Source organism: Plecotus auritus, assembly GCF_963455305.1.
Source record: "Plecotus auritus genome assembly, chromosome: 8".
Lineage (NCBI taxonomy): Eukaryota > Metazoa > Chordata > Mammalia > Chiroptera > Vespertilionidae > Plecotus > Plecotus auritus.
The window spans coordinates 5,670,890-5,694,986 of NC_137782.1; the positions used below are offsets into that span (position 1 = coordinate 5,670,890).

Here is a 24,097-nt window from a genome sequence, read left to right on the forward strand (position 1 = left end):
AAATATTCCTGAAAAACCCAGTGTCACTGACGGGAGCTGTGAGCGGAGGCCGCCGCCCTAGGGAAGCGGGTGGGGAAGGAACGTCCAGGTGGGCACTCGGCTGTCGACGTCACAACCCGCGGAAGGCGCCGCGCGCCGTTGCTATGGAGACCGCGCGCTCCCCACGCCTCCCTCCGCGCTCGTCGGCCTCCAGGGTTCGGGGACCTGCCGGGCAGCCACCGGCGGCGCCATGCCACGGGCGAGCGGCAGGAGGGGGCAGAGGGATCCCGGCGCGCCGTGAGCCTCGGGCCCGCCCCGTTTCGGGCCGATGAGTAAGGCGCACAGCGCCCGCCATCCCGCTCCCGGCCTCGGCTGCGAAGGGAGCCCGGGCGGCCCAGGCCCGGGGCGGGCGCGGGAGCGCTCTCTCTCCGTCCGCACGTGCGGGTAGGCGGCTCCATCGTGGCGCCGCTGCGGGGCTCCCCACGGGCGTGCACACGAGGAGTGGAGGGGCGGGGCGGTGCTGGGCGGGGGAGGGAGCCGCGGGGTACCCGACGGCCGGGGCAGGTGGGGAATACAAGCCGAAAGCGGGGGAAAGGGAACGGGGAGAGAAGCAGACCGAGGGCTGGGGCTGCCGCCGAGGCCGCGTCCAGGGTCCCAGCGCGGCGGTGGGCGGGCGGGGGAGCGGCTCTGTGCGGGCGCGGGGCCCGGGGGGAAGTGAAAGAGAAACCTCCGGTGCGGGTTCCTCCGCCGCGCCGCGCCGCGCCTCCCTCCGGCCCCGGCCGCCCCGCCTTCCGGTCCCGCCCGCCCGCCCGCGGGGAGGAGCACCTGGGGGCGGGCGCTCGGGCGCAGTGTCTGCGCGTTCGGCCCCGCCCCTCCCGCTGGCCCCGCCCCGGGCCCGCCCCCCGGCGCGCGCCGCTTCCTCACACGAGTCCCCGCCCCTCTGGGTTCGCGCAGGGAGTCGGGCCCGGGCCGCCACTGCCACCTCGGCCGCCGCCGCCGGGATTCCCCGCCCCCGCCATGGCCGAGGACCCCTCGGCGGCCGCCTCCTACACCGAGGACGACTTCTACTGCCCCGTCTGCCAGGAGGTGCTCAAGACGCCGGTGCGGACCGCGGCCTGTCAGCACGTGTGAGTGGACGCCCCTCCTCCGCGCGCCGCCGGGGGTCGCCTAGGCCCCGCACCCGGCGCGGGACCGCCGCCGCGGCCTGACAGGAGCCGAGCTCGCCGCGGCCTGCCCGCCCGCGCGCCGCCCTGCGCGGAGGGCCCGGGACCTGTCTAGGTCCCGGCCCGGCGGAGCCCGGCCCGCCCGCCCTCTTTCCCTCCCTCCGAGCTCGGCCCTCCGGCTGCGCCCGGCCCCGCACCCCGAGCTGCGGGTCTCCGGGTCCCTCGTGGCTGCGCCCCCGGGCAGTGCCCAGGCCCTTCCCGGCGGCGTCTGCAGGCCCGGAGGCCCTCTCGCCCCCAGGCCCGGGAGGACCGGCCGGGCACGGGGAGCCTTTTTGTTTCCTAGCAACGTGAGTGAAGGCTGGTGTCGGTGTCAACACGCGCCCAGGTGCCGGCCCGCCCCACGCGGGAGCCGGCGGCTTCCAGGTGTTTCCGGCTCCCCGTCCTTCCCAGACCCAAGCCCGCCGCTCGCCTGCGACCCGGCTTCTCCCTCCAGAGCGTGTCGTTCGGTGTGACACGGAGCGCCCCGCAGCCACCGGGGTGCTGGCTGTTCTCTCCTCTCATCGGCTCGGAGGGACGGATTTCCGGGCATTGAAGCGGTGGCTTCCCTTTGTGCTGCCCTCCTGCCCGTGCCGTGCCGGTTCCCAGGGCGGAGATGAGGCAGGAAGGCTGGAAAGGAGGCCGTGACCCCGGGGCCGGGAGAGCGCGGAGGGCCGGGCGAGGTGTCGTGCCGCCTGGCGCGGCCTGGTGGTGGGGAGCTGGGTCGTGGTCCTGCTGCTCCGGGGGCTGCGGCCGGGCGGCCGGGAGCCGCGTGAAGGCGCCCTGACCCGCCGCGACCCGCGTCCCGGGGGAACTTGGAAGTAAACACAGCCATTCCCAGGCTCCCTCCAAACCTGCGGAAGCATTTCTGGCAGGTGAGGTCTGGACGTCTTTATTTCAAAAGAAGACACTAGCTCTGCGTGCTTGCAAGTAGCTGAGAAGAATCAAACAAGTTTCTAACGACATTGCTTTCTCTCTCCACACCCCCACCCCCGTCCCCCCCTTTTTTTTTGTTGGAGAGGGAGGTTCTGTAGTTTGGTAAGGAATGGATTGAATTTTGGGTTAATCAGAAATTTCATGACAATTGTTTCTTTTACTTATACTTTTTTTTTTTTTAAATCCTCACCTGAGGATATTTTTTCCCCCTGACTTCTAGGGAGAGTGGAAGGAAGGGGGAAGAGAGAGATGAAAGGGGGGGAGAAACAGTGGTTAGGAGCCTCCCACACGCGCTCCTGCGCCCCTACCGGGTCTGGGGCCCAGGGACGTGCCCTTGACCGGGAATCGAACCCGAGACCCCTTGGGCCCGAGGACTGACACTCTAAGCACGGAGCCAGGCAGGGCTACCGTTGCTTCCTGATGCCCGTCCTGCTCACCCAGCTCTTCAGTCTTAACTGGACCGCCGGCCTTATTCCTGTTCTGTGAGCCAAGAGTCTGTGGCTTTTCATGATAGAAGTTATGCCATTTATGTCTTTGTTGTTCAAGGGAGATGAATGACAGTGCGAATTCCTTTATTATTTGGAGCAGCAGATGCAGATGGCTAGGAAAATATTTTGAGATGTCCAGGGCGCAGTGTGCTTCTCAGCCTTTAATCTGTCAGTCTTCATTATCATGACTTGATGCCTTTCCTGCGCTGGTGCTGGCAGTGGGTGGAAGGGAGGGAGGGAGGGAATGAAGGGCAGAGTGAGAGGAAGTAGGTTTTTCCTGGACAGAATAACTTCAGCCACCCTCTGGGTTTTTGACCTTATAGAACTCAGTGTAATCTCTAGCTGCCCTCAGATTCCAAGCAGTCTGCTCAAGTCCTCTTCCCTCGTGGGGCATTTAAAATCAGACTGGAATTTGACTTGACCTCAAGGCTGTGAAAAGAGTTAAGGACCTTCCTCAAATCACCTCCTTGGGCTTGGATGTGTTGGGACTAGATATGGAAATGAAATAAATAGAGAGCAGGTTTTGTTGGTAAGAGGAATGAGCACTGTTTTAACACCCTCCTCCGCCAAACCCCCAGCACACACAGTTGTTCCAGGTTCTGGCTGAACAATGAATTTAAGAAAGCAGAAGGGAAAGAAGTTTTATTGGAAGGGGTGGTAATGGTGGGACAGTGCCTGATTGATGAAAGGAGTGTTGTGGAGAAATAGAATTCCGTTTTAAATAATCTAGATTTGCTCTTCCCTTTTCACAAAAGACAAACCTGTGCCCCAAACCTGTGCCTTTAAACAAACGTATAGTTAGCTCCAGAGTCAGTTTCTGATTGGTGGGTAGAAAGAGATGAGGCGATAATGACGGCGTTGTGGCGCTGTGGGTCTGTTGGAAAAGAAAAAGTTTTCACTTCCATTTCGGTGACAGCAGAGGATTTGCCCACTACTATTCCAGGCAAAGGAGCAAGTCCCTTATTAGACTAACTTTACCAACATATAAATTCCTGTTTGTTGAGGGCTTTCTGTAGGTCAGGTACAGGGAGTACCAAGTGCTCCTTCCCTGGGGGCTGCTAACGTGTAGTCGAATGGAGAAGTACATGAATGTGATGCCTGTGAAAGAGGTCCAGGCAGAAAATGTGACGTGAGCATTGAGAACGGGCGTCTAAGTCAGCCTGTGAGTATAGGGGAGGCTGGGTGAAGTAATACTTTTAGGCCAAACTTGGCATTCAGGGTTTGCTGAAGGCCACCTGGATGAGGTCTCTAGCGTATGCAGAGGCCAGCAGGGATTGCAGAGGGTGACAAAACTGGACTACGAAGTTTGGCTGTAGCCAAAGGGTGAGTGTAGTGGAGATGGAGCTGAGAGATATGGGCAGGAACGTACTGTGTAAACCGAAACTTTTCCTCAAGCCATAGAGACCAATTCAATAATTTTGGCAGGGGAGTGGCATTTCAGTTTTAATAAGTTCTTATCTAATGCAAATAAAACTCATTTATTTGTTTGTTGTAATTTGTTTTTAGAAAGAGGAAGGAAGCATGGCTGGTGTGGCTCAGTGGTTGAGCATTGACCCATGAACCAAGAGGTCCTGGGTTCGATTCCCAGTCAGGGCACATGCCCAGGTTGTGAGCTCAATCCCCAGTAGGGGGCGTGCAGGAGGCAGCCAATCGATGTTTCTTTCTCATCGATGTTTATATCTATCCCTTTCCCTTCCTCTCTCTCTAAAACTCAATAAAAATATTATTTTTTTTAAAAAAAAGAAAGAGGAAGGGAGAGAGAAACATTGATTTGTTGTTCCACTTATTTATTTATTTACTTACTAGAGGCCCAGTGCACGAAATTCATGCACAGGGGGGGTGTCCCTCAGCCCAGCCTGCACCCTCTCCAATCTGGGACCCCTCGAGGGATGTCTGACTGTCGTTTAGGTCCGATCCCGGTAGGATCGGGCCTAAACGGGCAGTCGGACATCCCTCTCACAATCCAGGACTGCTGGCTCCCAACTGCTCGCCTGCCTGCCTTCCTGATTGCCCCTAACCGCTTCTGCCAGCCAGCCTGATCACCCCCTAACCAGTCCCCTGCCAGCCTTTTTGCCCCTAACTGCCCTCTCCTGCAGGCCTGGTCACCCCCAACTGCCCTCCCCTGCAGGCCTGGTCCCTCCCAACTGCCCTCCCCTGCTGGCCATCTTGTGGTGGCCATCTTGTGTCCACATGGGGGCAGGATCTTTGACCACATGGGGGCAGCCATCTTGTGTGTTCGAGTGATGGTCAATTTGCATATTACTCTTTTATTAGGTAGGATTTATTTTTACTGATTGAGTTTTAGAGAGAAACATTCTACTTGTTTATGCATTCATTGGTTGATTTTTTAAAATAAGTTTTTATTGATTTTAGAGAGAGATGAAGGGAGAGGGAGCGAGAGGGAAACATTGACCGGCTTCCTCCTGCATACCCTCTACTGGGGATTGAGCCTGCCACCAGGCATGTGCCCTGACCAGGAACTGAACCCGTCGACCTCCCAGTGCATGGTATGGTACTCAGCCAATTGAGTCACACTGGCCAGGGCCATCGGTTGATTCTTGTATGTGCTCTGTCCAGGCATCGAACCCACAATTTTGGCATATTGGGCCGACGCTATAACCTACTGAACTACCCGGCCAGGGCTAGTAAGTTCTCTTTAGAACGGGGTCCAGCTTGTTATTGGGAGACTAGTTAAAAGGCCATCCGTTGCTGTGTCAAAGAGGGAAATGGTTAGAACCGGAATCAGGGTAATGATACTGGGACTGGAGAGGAGAGATTTGTGACATTTTAAGGATATCATGTAAAATTTGATGAATGTATGTTCGTTAGTTAGGTGTGTGTACGGAGGTCTGGGAAACGGAGGTAAAATTGAATGTGGACGCTGCTACAGAAAGAGGTATGTAAATTGAAAGATAGCAGAGGGCTTAGATAAAACAAAGTGCTGAAGAATACATTTTAAATACGGAGTGAAGAAAAGCGCAGTCTGCGAAGGAATGGACAAGGTAGGAAGAAAACCAGGGTGGAATGTGTCAGTAGAAGTAGAAAAATTATAAGGAAACAGTAGTCAGGTGTAATACTGCGTGCGTGGGTGAGATGTAATACTTTGAAAAGCATGTGAGTTAACAATATTGAATGTGAGCCGTGGTTAGAGCATTGGCCAGAGCACCGAAGGGTCACTGGTCTGATTCCAGGTCAAGGGCACATACCTTGCTTCAGGTTCAGTCCCTGGCCAGGGCCTTGCCTCTTCTTTCTTTCTTTTTTCTTTTTTTTACTGACCAGGAATTGAACCGTGACCTCCGAATTCATAGGTCCAGGCTCAGTCACTGAGCCACGCTTGCTGGGCATTCCAGCATCATTGATTGAAAAGTCTCTCTCCCAGTAAATTGCCTTTGCACCTATTAATCATTTTTGCTTTCTAAGCTGTATCTTGCCAGTCTTCTTTTAAGAAGTTTCAGTATCTATTTAATAAAGCCCCTTATTTTGTATTTATTATGTTGTTTATTTTAACTAGAAATGTTTTTCTTGGTCTTTACATTTTGAATAAATATTAAGTCCTAAGTTAGTTTTAAACTTGATTACTTTTTTTAGTTTCTTACATGAATGTTTTTCATTATTTTTGGCAATGTTAGTAGTCTGTAGCAATGTAATATTTAGAGAGTTTATTGTACAGTTCAATTAATTTATTACATGTAAGTTTTTGGTATTTCTACTTTTCAGTGAAAATTAATTCAACATTTAGCTAATATGCAAGGCACAAGAAAAAAGATGTGTCCCTGAAGGAACACAGTCAATTAACAGTAATTTTCAAATAAATACTTGGCTTTTAGGAGAGTGTGTGAAAGCTTTTTAATATAATTATTGTTTTTTTATTGATTTGAGAGAGAGAGAGAGAGAGACGGAGAAACACTGATGTGTTGTCCCACCTATCGGTGCGTTCACTGGTTGCCTTCTGTATGCGCCCTGACTGGGGATCAACCTGTAACCTAGTGCATTGGACTGATACTCCAGCCAGCTGAGCCACCGGGAAAGCTTCTGATCATACATTAAAAAACTGTGGGCCAGGATAGGTGCTGATTTTGGAAATGCCCTTCACGGTGCTCTTCAGGGTAGTTGCTAGCGATACTAACAAGAAATTGTGTATTTTATGTGTAGTTTATTTTGAAATACATTGGCTGTGTGATCTGGTATAAAGCGAAACTGCACATAGGACAACTGTTTTAAAAGCCAGTTTTGCTTGGTTTGCTAAGATTAGATTTAAGATACAGAACAGAAGACCTAGCCCTGGGCACGTAGCAGTTCAGTTGTGTAGAGCAGTGGTCGCCAACCTTTCGGACCCCACCTCCGTGGACCACTGGTTGGTGACCGCTGGTTCAGAGCATCATCCCCAGACACCAAGGTGCTCACTCCCGGGTCAGGGCACATATAAGAAGCAACCAATGAATGCATAAATAAGTGGAACAACAAATTGGTTTCTCTCCCTCCCCCTCCCCCTCCCCCTCCCTTCCTTCCCTCTTTCTCCCCACTTTCCTCTCTCCCTAAAATCATTCAGTAAAAATGAAACAAAAAACTATTCCACACCCTTTCTGTTATATCATTGTGCCTGATTTAGGACTTTTGTGTGTATGCTTATAAATAAATCTTATGAATTTATAAAGTTTTTTTTTTATTCCCCCACCTCCTTAAATTTAAACTTTCAAACGTGAATGCATCTGTAACCAGTATACAGTATTGTTTCAGGTGTGTACGTCTGAGTGTAATTTGTAGATGATAACACTAATGCAAAACCTAAGCGTGACAACTGAGACACTATTAGAACCAATAGGATAGTACAGAGAGGTTTCTGGATGCAAGAACAATAGTTTAGAATATTTAGTTCAGAATAGTTTAGAATAAAGCTAATAAAAGTTAAGAGGTTTCTTTAGGGAAATTTAAAAACTTTATTGAAACACATAAGAGATCTGACATATTTATGGATAAAACAGTAAAATTAAGATGTCAGTTCTTCCCCACATAATTCTAAAAATGCTAATGCAATTGCAGTCAGATCTCAACATAATTTTTTGGTTAAGACTGGAAATGATGTTCTAACCCACTGAGCTACCTGGCCAGGTCTCCACAAGAGTTTTTAGAACATGCAGCACCGGACTGTTTGGTCAGGACATTGACCTCTTTTCCCTGGGGTTGTCAAATAAAAAAAGGATGACAGCCAGTACAACAATAGCCATCGGGTAGGAGCGAATCATAATTATGCTTACATTTTTTGTCAGACCAGGAAAAAAGTTTTTTTGGTGCGCAGAATTTTAGTGATTAGTTTATGTGTGCATGAGATGAAAAAGGTTGAAAATCATTGGTCTAGCCCAGTGGTCGGCAAACTGCGGCTCACGAGCCGCATGCGTCTCATGAGCTGCGGTTTGCTGCTCTGTTGACTAATGAGTTTGCCGACCACTGACCTAGCCTCTCGATTCCAATAATTACAGGCTGTTATTGTTCCTTGTGATTAAGCCCCATCCCAGTGGTCGGCAAACTCATTAGTCAACAGAGCGGCAAACCGCGGCTCGCGAGCCTCAGTTTGCTGACCATTGGTAGCCTATTATTTCAGTTAGTGTTTTGTTTTTGTTCTAATTCCTCTGATTAAAGAATGCAAACGCTGAAACAATTTAAATTAAAAATTTATTATTCAAAGTTTAGAAAACATAAACAATTCAACTTTTTTTTTAAAAAAAATATTTTACAGAAAGAAGGGAGAAGGATAGAGAGTTAGAAACATCGATGAGAGAGAAACATCAATCAGCTGCCTCGTGCACACCCCCTACTGGGGATGTGCCTGCAACCTAGGTACATGGCCCCTGACCGGAATCGAACCTGGGACCCTTCAGTTCGCAGGCTGATGCTCTATCCACTGAGCCAAACCGGTTAGGGCTAAACTTAAAATTTTTAATTTAAATAATTAAACTTGTAAGTGTTGGTTTTTTAACTTCATAGTATTTATACTTTTGAAGTTATTAAAGCTTAAAATCGCACTCAGACTTTTGGGACACCTCTCTTCACGGATTGACAAATTGCTATCTAAGTATGTGGAGCACTCTAACACTAGTTATTATTTTTAAAACTAGTTTTTATTTTGACAATTGGAAAATGGTATCTCAATATTACTCTGTGGAGGTTTTTTTTTTTAAAATTTTTTTACTCCTGGTTTTGGTGAATATATATATATTTAAATATATTTTATTGATTTTTTACAGAGAGGGAGAGGGATAGAGAGTTAGAAACATCGATCAGCTGCCTCCTGCACACCCCCTACCGGGGATGTGCCCGCAACCAAGGTACATGCCCTTGACCGGAATCGAACCTGGGACCCTTGAGTCTGCAGGCCGACGCTCTATCCACTGAGCCAAACCAGTCAGGGCTTGGTGAATATTTTTAATGTCTTAATAATTGGTAGTCACTTCTAATACTTTAAAGGTATTAGCTACTATTTATTGAGTACTTTCCTAAATGTCAAGAATACTGTGAAGCCCTAACTGGTTTGGCTCAGTGGATATAGTGTCAGCCTGCGGACCAAAAGGTCCTGGGTTCGATTCCGGTCAAGGGCACATGCCCGGGGTTGCACGATCCCCAGTAGGGGGCGTGCAGGAGGCAGCCAATCAATGATTCTCTATCATCATTGATGTTTCTCTCTCCCTCTCCCTACCTCTCTGAAATCAATAAAAATATATTTAAAAAATACTGTGAAAAGCATTTTACTGCATTACTTTTTTTAATCATCTGAACAACCCTATCAAGTTTAGATACTTTTTTATTTTATGATAGGAAATTGACTTTAGAGGGGAAAAATGACTTGTTCAATGTTACAGTTAGGGAACTCAGATTCTGTAATCTGTTTTTACACTATTAGCTCTCAAATTTAGTATAATTGAAGGAAATTGGTATACTTGTATTTATCGGGGGTTGAGTAAGTAATTGTCTACTTACTCTGAATTCAGATATAGATGGCAATGTTTTACCTGTTTTTCTAAAAGAAAATTGATCAAATTTGGTATTTCATTGTGTTAAGGGAGAAGAAATTAAAATTTTAGTAATTTGGTTTCAGTTAGTGTAATGTTGATTATAGATGGTTAGAGCTGGAAGGGTTCTTAAATACTTTTCGAGTTATTGCACACTGTTTTGGGAAATTTTTATATTTCCTGACCACGTAAGTTTGAGCAACATTTATATTTTTCTTAGCAGAAGATACCTTATTGCCGTAGCCGGTTTGGCTCAGAGGATAAGAGCGTTGGCCTGTGGACTGAAGGGTCCCAGGTTTGACTCTTGGTTGCAGGCTCTATCCCCGGCCCTGGTCAGGGTGTGTGAGGGAGGCAACCAATCAGTGTGTGTGTGTGTGTGTCTCTCTCTCTGTCTCTCCCCTCCCTTCCACTCTCTCTAAAAGTCAATGGAAAAATATCCTCGGGTGAGGATTAAAAAAAAAAAAAGATACCTTATTAACTTTGTTTATCCTATAATTTTCCAGATCAATTTGTGTGCTGTTCTGTAGTAGACATGTCCATATCCCATGGAACAACATCTTGATGTACATCGATTTGAGACAAAAGCTGATATGGTCCATTCTTTCATTTTATAAGGGGAAGGAATGGAGTGTGAGATCACAGAGCTACTAAGTGATATAATGTTTATTTTCCATATATTAAAAAATTATAAAGGAGACTTGATTGTAGTTTCTTTTATATTCCCATGTGGTCCAGTGATTAGTCTTATACTCTGAGAAATGCACATACAGTTTTTAAAATTCTGAGATTTATGTACATGTGTATTGCCTCACTTATTTAGCACGAATGCATATCTGTAACTGCTTGTTTGTGTTTAATTATAGCAATGAAAAGACTATTTTTTTCCTGAGGTTAACATGTCACAACTGTTTGGTTTAGTTTTTGTAGAAAATGTTTCCTGACTGCAATGAGAGAAAGTGGAATACATTGTCCTCTCTGTCGTGGAAATGTGACTAGAAGAGAAAGAGCATGTCCTGAACGGGCCTTAGACCTTGAAAATATCATGAGGAAGTTATCTGGTAGCTGCAGGTGCTGTGCAAAACAGGTACAGTGAGTGTGAAATAGCTCTTGCAAGTCAAGTTTCTATCTTGAAGTTCCTGTCTGAATATTCTTGGTGGGTATTGTTTTGAAGGGAAGAAGTCAGTTAGATTGGGAATTGGGGGTGAAAATGCAAAAAAAATAAAATAAAATAAATAAGAAAGTGATGGCTGTTCTATATAATAAAAGCCTAATAAGCTAAGTGTCCAGTTGTCTGTTCAATCAATCAAAGCATAATATGCTAATGATATGCTAAGGCCGCTCAACCAGTCATTATGATGTGCACTAACCACCAGAGGCCAGACAGTCGACCGGTCAACCAGTTGCTATGACATGCACTGACCATCGGGGAAGACAGTTGACCGGTTGACCAGTCGCTATGATGTGCACACAGGGCAGACACTGTGACCAGTAGGTTAGCTTGCTGCTGGGGTCTGGCTGAGCGGGACTGAGCGAGACAGGCTGGACCCCTCCTGCGGTCCCTGCCCGGCTGGCCAACCTCCTGCATCCCTCCCCGGCCCTGATTGTGTACTGGAGGGGTCCCTCGGCCTAGCCTGCGCCCTCTTGCAATCCAGGAACCCGCGGGGGATGTTGGAAAGCTGGTTTTGGCCCAATCTCGCAGGCCAGGCCGAGGGACCCCATTGGTGCACGAATTCGTGTGCTGGGCCTCTAGTCGTATATAATAAAGAGGGAATATGCTAATTGACCCTCACACCATCACAAAGATGGTGGCATCCACAGCCAATAAGGAGGGAATATGCTAATTGACTGCCCTGACCTCAAAGATGGCGGTGCCCACAGCCACAAGATGGCGGCACCCAGTCTTTTCAACGCCCCAGCTGCCCAGGGCCGGCCCGAGGTGCAGGAAAGCCTTGGATGGCAGCTGCCCAGCTGCCCAGGGCCGCCCGAGGCTCAGGTAACCAGGGCCAGCTGAGGCTTGCGCTGCTGGCAGTGGCAGCAGCAGAGGTGTGATGGGGGCATCGCCTTCCCCTGATTGCCGGGTCGCCTCCTGCTCCTGAGGGCTCCCGGACTGTGAGAGGGGCAGGCTGGGCTGAGGGACCCCCCCTCCAGTGCATGAATTTTCATGCACCGGGCCTCTAGTAGATTATAAACTCATTGAGAACAGAGACTAAATGATACAAACTCTGACTTTGCCATAATTTTTATCATGGTTTCTTTTTCTCAAAGTAATTATTTATTATCTACTAAATGAACTAAATGAGCAAATTGGAATTTAACTCCTTTAAACCCCATTCTGGTACAAATTCAACCATTAAATAGTTTTTCTGATGGGAGAGGGAGAGAGAGAGAGAAACATCAATGAAGAGAAAGAATCATTGATCCTCCTGTGCACCGCCCCACTGGGGATCAAACCTGCAACCTGGGCACATGCCCTTTAGTCCGCAGGCTGACGCTCTATCCACTGAGCCAAACCAGCTAGGGCATCGTTGCAATTTTGCACATAGAAATGGGCAAATGGGTTTATGTAGTTAAGAAATCATTAGCAGCCCTAACTGGTTTGGCTCAGTGGATAGAGCGTCAGCCTGCGGACTCAAGGGTCCCAGGTTTGATTCCGGTCAAGGGCATGTACCTTGGTTGCGGGCACATACCCAGTGGGGGAGTGTGCAGGAGGCAGCTGATCGATGTCTCTCATCGATGTTTCTAACTCTCTATCCCTCTCCCTTCCTCTCTGTAAAAAATCAATAAAATATATATATATATATATATATGTATATGTATATGTATATATATATATATAAAGAAATCATTAGCAGCCCACTTTACTTGTGTATTTATGTGTTTTATCTAAGAAATCACAAAATATCTGGCGGAAGACTTGGCCTAAGTTTTTTGGAACAAGTGGGAAAGTCAGGTATTAACAAATAACTGGGCATTAATTCTCCAATTGGGATTTTACTGTTCTGTCATTTGGAGAGGGAGTGAAATGGTGAAGCCATGTCCTTATGGATTTATTGCAGCCACTTTTTCTAATAGCTAATACAGTCAGTGAGTAAAACCAGTTGCTATTTCATGCATTCACACAAGTCAGTCTGTGTTTCCATCTCTTTGAAGAAGGTCTTAACTGACAGGGCAATGAAGTAAAGCTGGAAAATACACTTGAGAGATTTTTGGCTCTATTCCTCACTGAGAAACTGAAAAAAGTGTTAACTGAGAAACATAATTTTTTTAAAGTGCTTTTAACTCTGCTGAGTTGCAGTAGTTAAAGAATAAAGAAATGCCCAATACTGTGAGCCAGCCTGGTAGCAGTATTGTTTCAAGTGTAAAATTATTATTATTATTATTATTTTTTAAATATATTTTATTGATATTTTACAGAGAGGAAGGGAGAGGGATAGAGAGCTAGAAACATTGATGAGAGAGAGACATGGATCAGCTGCCTCCTGCACACCCCCCACTGGGGATGTGCCCGCAACCAAGGTACATGCCCTTGACCGGAATCGAACCCGGGACCCCTCAGTCCGCAGGCCGACGCTCTATCCACTGAGCCAAACCCGTTTCGGCCAAGTGTAAAATTATTAGTATTTTTTGTAGTGAGCTTACAGACTGATGGACTCTTCTCCATTTGCACTTAATGGACAGAAACAATTAAGAATGAAACCATTTACTTAAATAGAACCTCTTGTTTAAATGGGGTATATAGTTATCTATTTTTATCTTTTGACAATATCTCAAATCTTGTGAGTTCTATTTTAAATAAAAGTCACATTAAATTTTAATAATTTACAGATTAAATTCTATCGCATGAGACATCATTATAAATCTTGTAAGAAGTATCAAGATGAATATGGTGTTTCTGCTATCATTCCAAACTTCCAGCTCTCTCAAGATTCAGTAGGGAACAGGTAAGCAATATTTATTCTTAAAAAGAGAATTTTTTAGTTGAAATTGTTTTGGGAGCTATATGATAAGGTTTGTTTTGTTTGTGTGTCTGTGTTTAAAGTGAAATGATACGAGAACCATATCATTTGTGTATTCAGAAGTTTGATACATGAAAGATTACATCTGATAGATCAGATGATCTGGTGAGATCTGGTACTAGTAAGTTCTTAGTTCTATTTTAGTCTCAATGTTTATTTTATTTTATTTTATTTTATTAACTTACTATTTTTTAATTTAAATTCTTTATCGTTTAAAGTGTTACATTGAGTCTCCTTTTCCCCTCATTGACCTCCCCGGCCGCCCCACCCCTGATCATATGCCCTCACCCCCCCCCCCCCCCCCCCGCCCGTCTGTGTCCATGGGTTATGCTCACACACATGCATACACGTCCCTTGGCTGATCTCTAACCGCCCACCCCCCGCCTTCCCTCATGCTTCCATGTCTCTGGTTCTGTTTTTGTTCATCAGTTTATGTTGTTCATAGTCTCAATTTTTAAAATCTAAGGTTTGGCTTGATTTGTATCTTACTGTCTCAGATTTCTATGCATTAGACATGATATACTTAAGCTTATGTTATTTAAAAATCATTTTAGGAAAATTGACACGTTTTTGGATAAAAAATAGACTTGAGAGTTGAAGTCTGTTTTCTTTTGCAACTAAAATTTAAAAACTAGAAAAAAGTTCCTTTCAGTATTGTACAAACTGGAATCTTCTTGTTTGCTACCTAATAAATAGAGTTGTTTGAGGTTTCTACTCTATTAAATGTCATGTAAAAGTGAAACCTGGTACAAGTAAATTCTTAGTTCTGTTTTAGTCTCAGTTTTTTAAAAACTAGGGTTTGGCTTGATTTGTACCATATTGTCTCATATTTCTGTACATTAGATATTTTAGGAAATGTATTTCATATAGAAGAAGGGCCAAAATGCCTGTGTGGTTTAAAAAATAGTGATAAATACCTAGTTACCCACAAACCCAGGTCCGAAGAAATTAAACATTTTTTTAGCACCTTACAGTCTCCTTTTGAACCCATAACCATCTCAGTCCATATGGCCAGACGTAACCACTGTCCTCGTTTTTGGGTCATTCCCTTTTCTTTCTGGTATTACCACCCCTGGGTGTGTCCGTAACAATGAAAAGGTAAGGCCCCCAGGAGACAGTAGGCCAAGCAGAGTCTCTTAAGACTTTATTTTTAGTAGCAATTTGTTTCACATGTTGCTAATTTTTTTGCAATTTAATCACTCTCCTGCAGCCGGGCCTTTTCCCTGCTCCTCAGTGAAAACTGTTATGGTAGCCCAGCTGGTGAGTGTCCACCCCAATTAGGAGGTCACAGTTTGATTCCCAGTCGGGCACTTGCCCTGAGTTGAGGGCTCAGTCCCTGGTAAGGGGCTGCAGGAGGCAGCCGATTGGCGTGTGGGAAATTCAAGTTTTGCTTTCCGGAACTTCCTGAGATTTTTTTCCCCTATTTTTAATCCATGGTTGGTTGAATCTGTGGATGCAAATTCTTGGGTAGAGAGGACTGGCTGTGCTGCTTGTCTTCTGGTAAAAGAAAAATGAATAACCAGTTTTTAAGTTTAACAACTCTTTTAAACCTGTGTGGTGCATTTCTTTTGTTCACTAGCTATCTCATTTCTATTTTAACATTTCTGCTGTTGAAAGGCCTTGTTTTTATAAAATTGACCTCATTGATGAATTCTGTAATAATGCCCCTGTATGGAATGCCCACGCTTCCCTCAGGATTTCTCCAGTACTGCAAATGACACATGTCTCAAGCATGGGGTCTGAATGAGGATGTCACGTTATTCTATGTATTAATTGTTGGAGAGCCTAGTTTTTTTTTGAAAACGAGCATTGAGATATTTTCTTAAACCTACTCTACTTTGGAGGCCACAACCTTAAACCATATCCTAGTTACAAATCGAAAAGTTCATGAATTTTTGAGTCTATCCCAGCATTCAAATACTTACTAGCCTGGATAGAGGTAGAGGTAGTCATAATTTTAAAGTCTAAAGGACCTGGGGAAATGTTACCATGCTGTAGATTTAAGGTAACTAGGCAAAACTCTATATTCTCTATACTTTTGTAACTGCATAAATTAATTTTGAAGGCACAATAAACAGTCTTACCAGAATTTATTTGAAAATTAATTAATGCCCTCCTTTTTGTTGTTCAGAACTATTTCAAGTTCAGGCTTTTAAAACAAATTTGGGCTAGCCTTCTTCATTAGCAATTCAAGTTAATGAATCTATAATGTGCTTTATTGCTTGAGGTATTAACTTTACCTCCTTTGCTTCTTAAGTAATAGGAGTGAAACATCTCCATCTGATAACATAGAAACTTATCAAGAGAATACAAGGTAAGCTTTTGAAAATCCTGCTACTTTATTAAATAATGTCTATTACTTTACAATAATAGATTTTTAAATTAAAATTTTTTTTATTCATTTAAAGCACCAGATATTATGCTAGAACTTAGTAGTTTAGAAATAAATGATGCAGTTGCTGATTTTATGGATCACATTAAGTTAGAAAAGTCGTTAGCCCTCTTCCTTCACCATGATGATGTTTCTTCCATGCATAGTTTATTTAGGTAGGTTGTCAATATTGAACCGTCCCTTGCCGAAATTCAAAGGCATTACAACCCAGTGAAGCATGATCCTCAAAATGTGTGTGTTTTTTTCATGAAAGGATGCTTTTCTTTTTTTTTCTTTTGGTCCATCGTGTTTATTTATTTTTTATTGTTGAAAGTATTATAGATGTCCCCTTTTTTTCACCATTGACCCCTTCTCCCCCCCCCCCCCCCCCCCGAACCCACCCCCCTCTAGGCCTTCATCACACTATTGTCTGTATCCATGGGTTATGCATATATGCATACAGGTTCTTTGAAATACTGATCATTCTGGTAATTAGTGCTTTTTCGTTTTTCACTTTTTCCTAGTAATTTTGTATTTAGATTCCCAGAGGCTGTGATAGATGAAAGATATTGATGAAAGTCTTTTCAAAACTAAGTTCCTAGATGGGGGGCTTCCAGTTGGGGCCACCACAGGATATTAAAATTTTCGGGTACATTCAGTGACATCTGTTGGCCTCACACGAATGACTGAATTAAATTCTTTGGCCCTCTAACTACTCAGTACATGGAACAGCTGTGTTTGTTTTTGTTTTGGCTTAGAGGCACCATAAAAAAATTTACTGAGACATTAACGATACTGTAAACTGAGATTGGGAACATCTGTTGTAGATTATTTATCGAAAACATTTATTTTTAAAAATTAGAGAATCTTTGAATAGTCTAATTATTATAACTTAAAAAAAAACCCGTAAGTGTAATTGACTTAAAAACAGGAGAGCATTATTTCTATGTTTTGGTTTGTGATTTCAAATTTAAGTATACTTCATTTAAAATTGTTTTATAGTTCTGGGCATCCCACCTTTAAGTGTCCCTTGTGTCAAGAATCAAATTTTACCAGACAGCGTTTACTGGATCACTGTAACAGTAATCACCTATTTCAAATAGTTCCTGTGGTAAGTACATGTGTTTAAGACAGCCTTCTGCTTAAAGTATGCTGTTCATTTATTTCACTTCGTGTGAACAACAGGGAGGGTAGTTTTAAGTTTGGAAGGGGCGTTATCATTAAGGTCCATTTTTGTCGACAAAAGACGAAAGGTTTGAAGCAAAATGAGATTTCAGTAACTTATAAAAGAGAAATGCTTATTGTGAGTGCTGTATCGGAGAAGGGTCTAGAGAAGAGGGGAGTCATGAGAGCGAACTGGGGGCTCGCTACCGAGGGCCAAGACCCAGCTCTGTTGGGGCTGCTCAGTGTCTTGGTGTGTCGGATGCAGTCAGCTCAGCCTGGTCAGGGGGAGCCGCTACAAGTGAAAGCTGTGTGTAAGAATAAAGTCACTAGGTGTTTTAAATGTGGATCCTTACAGAATCTAGTATGTGAGTTCATACAGCAAGGAAGGAAAGCAATCATTCTTTTGGGTGCATATATATCTTTTTTATACCATCTTGAGGGTAAGAAAGGGGTGAGACCTTTTTGGTGAGTGAAGGAGATAGAGTGCAGGATCTCAACATGTGTTAGTAACCCTACAGCCCCTCATTTGGAACCTGAGTTCCACAGGTAAGTGACTTCAGTTGTGGGTGAAGCAGGAGAAACTTGAGCTAGAAGAGATACTTCCCTTTCAGTTGTACATTTTGATATAGAAGGAAATGTTATAAATAAAATAAAGATTGTAGATATTTCTAAGCAGTTTTAGTGGATGTACTAGGACAAAAATAAGAAAGACTATGCCTCAGTAACTATGGAGGCTGTCCATAAACTCTCTCATAGTACTAAGGGAGACTTAGCAGGGTCAGTTACTGTTAAATAAACGAATAGAAGTGCCAAAGCTGTCTCTAGGAGAAACCTTATATTGAAGAGATTTTGTTTTGTATTGCATTAGCAAATTTTTATTTGTTTCTACATTATGTTCACTATAGCATAGACTTTGGCTAGAGTTCAATTACTAAAGTTTTTTTTTCATTTCAGTATGTCATCCATTCATTTTTTAAGATGTACTTCATTTAAAACCTTAAGGATACAATTTAAAGTTTACTACCCTTTCATTTTACTTATAAGTGAAATAAAGCTTATAATAATTATATAAGAGTTATTGTGTGGCTCAAGTGAGTTCACATACTGGTTAATGATAACTACCATTACAATCAATATTGTTAAAGGCCGGATGTGGTGTTTCTCTTGAAACTGTGTAATTGGAGATTTAAGTAATTGAATGTATAAGATCCTCTTTTCATTGTGTTGTGTTCGTGTAGTTTATTTAAGCTAATTTGGTAGACAAATGATCTAGTCATGGAATTTGGCTTGTAGAAATGCTTTTCATGTAGGTGTTTTCGGTTATATAAGCTTGTGTTTTAATGCCTTCAATAATTATAACGTTTTATTTTCATTGTTTTTTATTTAAAACATTGTTTCTCATAGACATGTCCTATTTGTGTGTCTCTTCCTTGGGGAGATCCTAGCCAGATTACTAGAAATTTCGTTAGTCATCTAAATCAAAGACATCAGTTTGATTATGGAGAATTTGTGGTAAGTGAATTCTTCGAGATTAAGAAAATACTGTTTAAGTATACAAGTTAAATTAACTTTCTCACGTAGACTTGAGTTTTGAGGCAAACTGTTGTGTCATATTAGATGGTTACAGAGCAAGTTCTGTTGTTTTTATAAGTTAGGTGAATTTTGGTTTGTGGAAGTGTAAAAAGTTTAATATACTGTCCACCTCCTGTACTAGAGAGATAATTAATAGAGGAAGAGCAAACAAACAAAATGAGTTGGAGGAGACTGTGTAGGGAAAACTGTAACTGCTAGAGAAGTAAAGTTGATACAACTGATAAAGGAGGGTGTATTTTTCATGTAGTGTAAGTTGTGTGTTAAACCCATTCTAATAGACATATCTAGCATGTGAGACATATTTTTTAAAATGAGGGCGCTTAATTGTCAAGTAAAGCCAGTTAAATTGTAGATTTTGGCCTTAGTTGACCTGCTTTTACAGAGTAAGTGAGGGAAGTTTCATAATGTAAACATGGATCCCCAAAGCAAAACATGGGGCTAATTTCTGCCTCCCAAATGTGTCATGATTTTTTAAAAATTAGATGTGGCCTTTGTTTTATTTATTGTGAGATTGCATTTTATTCACTTTAGTGAATTAAAACTTGATCTAATTTAACATTCATTCCAACAGAGAATAGCTGATACTGTACTTGTTTTCAAGTGTAGGTAAACACAGGCATGTGCAATTCTGACAATGACTATTCTTCTTTTTTTAAAAAATTGATTTTGAGAGAGAGAGGAAGGGAGAGAGACAAACATTGATGTGAGAAAGAAACATTGATTGGTTTCCTCCCGTTCACTCCCCAAACTGGGCATCGAACCTGCAACCTTTTGGTGTACAGGATGACACGCCAACTGAGCCATCCCGGCCATGGCAGAATTATAGTTATTCTTGATAAGTGTTTATTTTGTGGAATTTGCATTTTTAATCATACTATTTCACTTAACAATTCAAACATATGTAAAATTTAGGTGTACTCTTACAATTTGAGCATTTTTATGAAGTAATTGTAGATTATTCTTAAATTCTTATTGTAAGAAAGGTTACTGTGTCTGGAGATCTGTGTAACTGGAAAAACAAAAACATGTTTGGTAAACCACTTTGGATCTATTTGGCAGATTGTTTTACCTTGCCACAGAGAAATAGGTCATTTTCATTACTTGAGATTGTCGGTGGAAGCCTATTCTAAAGCAAACCCGTAGACATATTAGTAATCGACAGTGGAATTTTTAAAGTTAAGGATTAGCAGTATAAGATTGAGTGAGCTATAGTTTTTAGCTTCATGTGATGGTTAAGAAACTGTTACTTAACTTTGATTCAATAAATGCTTATTTTTTCTAAAATAAATTTATTTTACCTTCAGTCATTGTTACTCTTTTCTAGAAATCACACAAAATTTATGATTGTAGTTCACTCTTAACTATACTTTGAATTTATGATTTATCATAAGGCACTTTTAATTCTCAACTTTCTCTGCTGATCCTCTCTGATTACCAATTATTCTTAAATAATTATAATTAAACTCAATTTTTTATTATAGTTCATTTATTTAAAAGGATGTATGTTGTAACATAAACTGTTTCAACTATGTGTAGTGTGTGTCAAGATGTGTAATATATTGGGCATAGTATTGAATAGTGGAATATATTTTTCTATTGATATGTTAATGTTATTGTTTTTTAGAATCTTCAGCTAGATGAGGAAACCCAATATCAAACTGCTGTTGAAGAATCTTTTCAAGTAAACATCTGAAGGCTGTAGACATCTGAGCATCTTTGTACCTGCAAGTGCCATCTTTAGGAGAAAACTACATGCAGTCACCATTTCAATAACTGGATGTGTATATTAATAAAAGTAATTCAGTCTATTGTTTTAGTTTTTACATTGAAAAATAAAGGTGGGCCATCTAAAAATTCCTTTCTCTTGAAAAGTTAAAAATGAATGTTAGGACATTATCTTTCAAAGCATTGAAAGGATTATATTTCACTAATGTAATGGCGAAAAGGGAATTCTTGTTGTACTTTATCTTTTTTATATTACACACTCTTGAATTTTTCCTTACGTTGCTTTTGAAATTTGGTGCGGTTTCTCCCAGGGACGTTGTTGAACACAGGTAACACAGTAGCAAGTGCAGGAAGAGGCGGTTGGTATGAACCTAACAAATCTGAGCCAGTTGTCAGAGTTGCGGAACGGAGACTTGAAGTGCTAATGAAACAATCCAAAGGAAAAAGTTTTAATGCAGATTCTAGCTGAAGAATTCAACTCTAAGTACATGGTATTTATATAACATTTAGTATTTTTGAAGACTAGTGAGATTTCTTTAATAATTTTAACTTTAAAAAGTAAAAGCTCAATGTAAGGGTATTTCCTTCTCCTTTTTTTTGCTATTAGAAGGAACTATCAAGAGGAACATTTATTTCTTTGGCGGGCAGTTGCTAATTTCAAATCTTGTTTGTTGGGCTGACTAATTTATAAGCCTAAAGTATATTAAGTTGAATTTACAGCTCTTGGGCTTCAGAATTTTTCAATAGCCAGTGTTTCTCACTAGCTAAGATGAAACTTTTATTAGACACTTTCAGTTGGTGGTTCAGTTGTATGTTCTACATACATATTAAGTGAGAAGTTTGGCTTCATGATCTCAATTGAGAAATTCAAGCAAAGCTAAAGATGCATATGTATAATACACACGCATGCAGTTTATATACAGGATTTCTATTCAGATTTTAAAAATAGATAAGCAATATGGGATTTAAGTGTCTACTTGATTTGATTAACATTTTGTATATCACCACATTTTTAAAAGGTAACAGCCAAATGCTAAGTGGGCTAGTTGGCTGCTGTTACACCTTAAAAATTGAGTTTATACACACACTCAATTACCTGTCTATATGGTGCTCTTTGTTCTCAATGATAATGCATGACTGAAGTGGTGACACATTTTCCAGCCACTCTGTTTCACTGCTTTTTAGTCAGACTGGGTTTGTTTATTCTTAGTATTCATTAATGAAAATTATAAAATAACTTGTACTAGAAGGCCCAAATCACAGAGTAAACGATGAAGAGTGGGTTAGCTGACATTCCATACTAATATACATTGTTTATGCTTTCTTTAAAAGAACATAAAATTTCAGAAGTAGTTGCTAATATATACATGCATTGTATAAAAAGGGATATTTTAGTTTTGTTAAAACCCTTGTTGACTTTTCTACAGTGAACATTTTTTTTAACTTGATTTAATAAAAATGTTAATTTTGGAAGTGGAGTTTTGTAAACAACCTTTCTCAGTCAAACAGTAATGACTTTATGGGTAGTAACAGTCACCAAAAGCCATGCATCTTAATGAACTGATGCCTTTGTCATTCAGAAGAGTGATGCTTACTGCGTGCTGGAAGTGTTTTCTGCAGTTACATGAGTGTAATTGTAAGAATAGCTGTTTAACTCTTTAATAAGAGACTTGACCATAGATTTTTTCTAACTTAAAGCAATAACGTTAGTACTTTCTTTCAAAATTTAATACTTCCCAGTATGTCAAGTTAAACTATTTGGGGATGTGAGAGCTTGAAAGGAAAGTTGTAGTAGAGATCATCTTGATGAAATTGTGTTTTGAAATTTGTGGATTAGTTCAGTATCACTAATAGTCTCGTGTGTCTTTTATATAAGCTTTTTCATAAAGGAAATATCGACTGTATTTGCTATTATCTGGGAACTCCTCAGTATGGAAATGTTTGTTTAAAATCTCCCCTCTTGTCAGTGGATTAGAAATAAGGTTAGGCTTTACAGATTTTCAGTTTAAATTCCTGAAAGGTTCTTATTTTTAATACGCTTATAACTGAGTCAGGATAAAGGAGGGAAATTGTATTGATACTCATACCGAAATTTCACACTATCATCTAGGGAAGTGATTTCTTCAACAAATTACCGTTTTATGTTGTTAAACAGAGTTTTATTTGAGATGTATTGTTTTATTTTTCAATTAAAAGTGGTTTTCTCCTACTTGTGTGTCTAATTAAAATTTTGTCTAGAGGCAAACATGATAACAGTTAATTCTCATAACCCACTCTGCAAGATGTGTAGGAGATAATCCATTATTTTGCACCTAAAAAGTAGATAGGAGAAAGCTACCACATACTGATGATGCTTTATGTTGAATTTAACTTTATAAACCTATTTTATCTTTATTTCAAATGTTAATCAACTTATAAAGTTATTTCATTAAGTACTAGAGGCCCAGTGCTTGAAAATGGTGCATTCGGGGTGGGGGGTCCCTCAGCCTGGCCTGTGCCTCTTGCAGTCCGGGAGCCCTTGTGGGCCTAAGCCGTTAGTCAGACATCCTTCGTGCTGCCACTGCGCTCGCCAGCCGTGAGCCTGGCTTCTGGCCGAGCGGCACTCCCCCGGTGGGAGCGCACTGACCACCAGGGGCAGCTCCTGCGTTAAGTGTCTGTCCCCTGGTGGTCAGTGCGCATCATAGTGACCGGTCGTTCTGCTGGTTGGTCGATTTGCATATTAGCCTTTTATTATATAGAATTCATGCATCAAGCTTTTCAGGCCCTATTAGCAACCAGGCAGAAAGATAGTTAATTGGTTAATAAATACTTTTATATAGAGAAGTCCCCTTAAGATATCCTGGCTATAAGAATATATTGCCAAGTACAATGTCGTATACCTGCTGGGCTGCTCAGTAAGTGTGATCTTTAGTGAATCATAAATTTTATAGAAACCCTTTTGGCTGCTACTCAAAAGAATAAACCCTTTGAGGAGGTGGTGACATTTTTTATATTGATTTTTTACAGAGAGGAAGGGGAAGGGATAGAAACATCGATGAGAGATAAACATCGATCAGCTGCCTCCTGCACACTCCCTACTGGGTGTGTGACCCAGGAAGCATGGACATGCATGTAGTATACAACTCGGAAGTATGAAATACTCATTCCATGATGTGATTTAGTGTGCAATGTAATTTATTATATAGTACAATTTTAAAAAAGAGGAATTCCAGGAATGAGTTACATTAAGTGGTTAAAAATACATGGGAACCTCAAGAAAATGGATGTTGTCCCAGCTGGTTTGGCTCAGTGGATAGAGGGTTGGCCTGTGGACTGAAGGGTCCTGAGTTTGATTCCAGTCAAGGCACATGCCTGGGTTGCGGGCTTGGTCAGCTGTGCAGGAGGCAGCAATCGGTGATTCCCTCTCATCATTGATGTTTCTATTTCTCTCTCCCTCTTCCTTCTCTGAAATCTATATATATATAAAAGCCCAGCAGCGGTTAAGGCGGAACGACCAGACAACCGTTTGCTATGATGTGCACTGACCACCAGGTGGCAGATGCTCAATGCAGGAGCTGCCCCCTGGTGATCAGTGCACTCCCACAACGAGAGCACCGCTCAGCCGGTGAGCACAGCGGCAGTG

The 24,097-nt window shown here is 42.4% G+C and overlaps 1 protein-coding gene across 4 annotated transcripts; it reads left to right on the forward strand.

Annotated features, from left to right (window-relative positions):
- The first annotated feature begins 252 nt into the window (after positions 1–252).
- On the forward strand, positions 253–22,736 carry RNF138 (ring finger protein 138). Of its 4 annotated transcripts, none has more exons than XM_080685362.1 (8): positions 253–311; positions 934–1,106; positions 10,525–10,690; positions 13,432–13,547; positions 15,880–15,936; positions 16,996–17,104; positions 18,562–18,669; positions 20,375–22,736. In XM_080685362.1, exons 2-8 carry the CDS (start codon positions 997–999, stop codon positions 20,441–20,443), a joined length of 735 nt encoding a protein of 244 aa, XP_080541488.1. In that variant the 5' UTR covers positions 253–311; positions 934–996; the 3' UTR covers positions 20,444–22,736. The 4 variants fall into 4 exon arrangements, with proteins under 4 accessions (XP_080541488.1, XP_080541487.1, XP_080541486.1 ...); XM_080685361.1 differs by having other exon boundaries at positions 297–423; XM_080685360.1 differs by lacking the exon at positions 253–311 and having other exon boundaries at positions 890–1,106.
- The last annotated feature ends 1,361 nt before the right edge of the window (positions 22,737–24,097 follow it).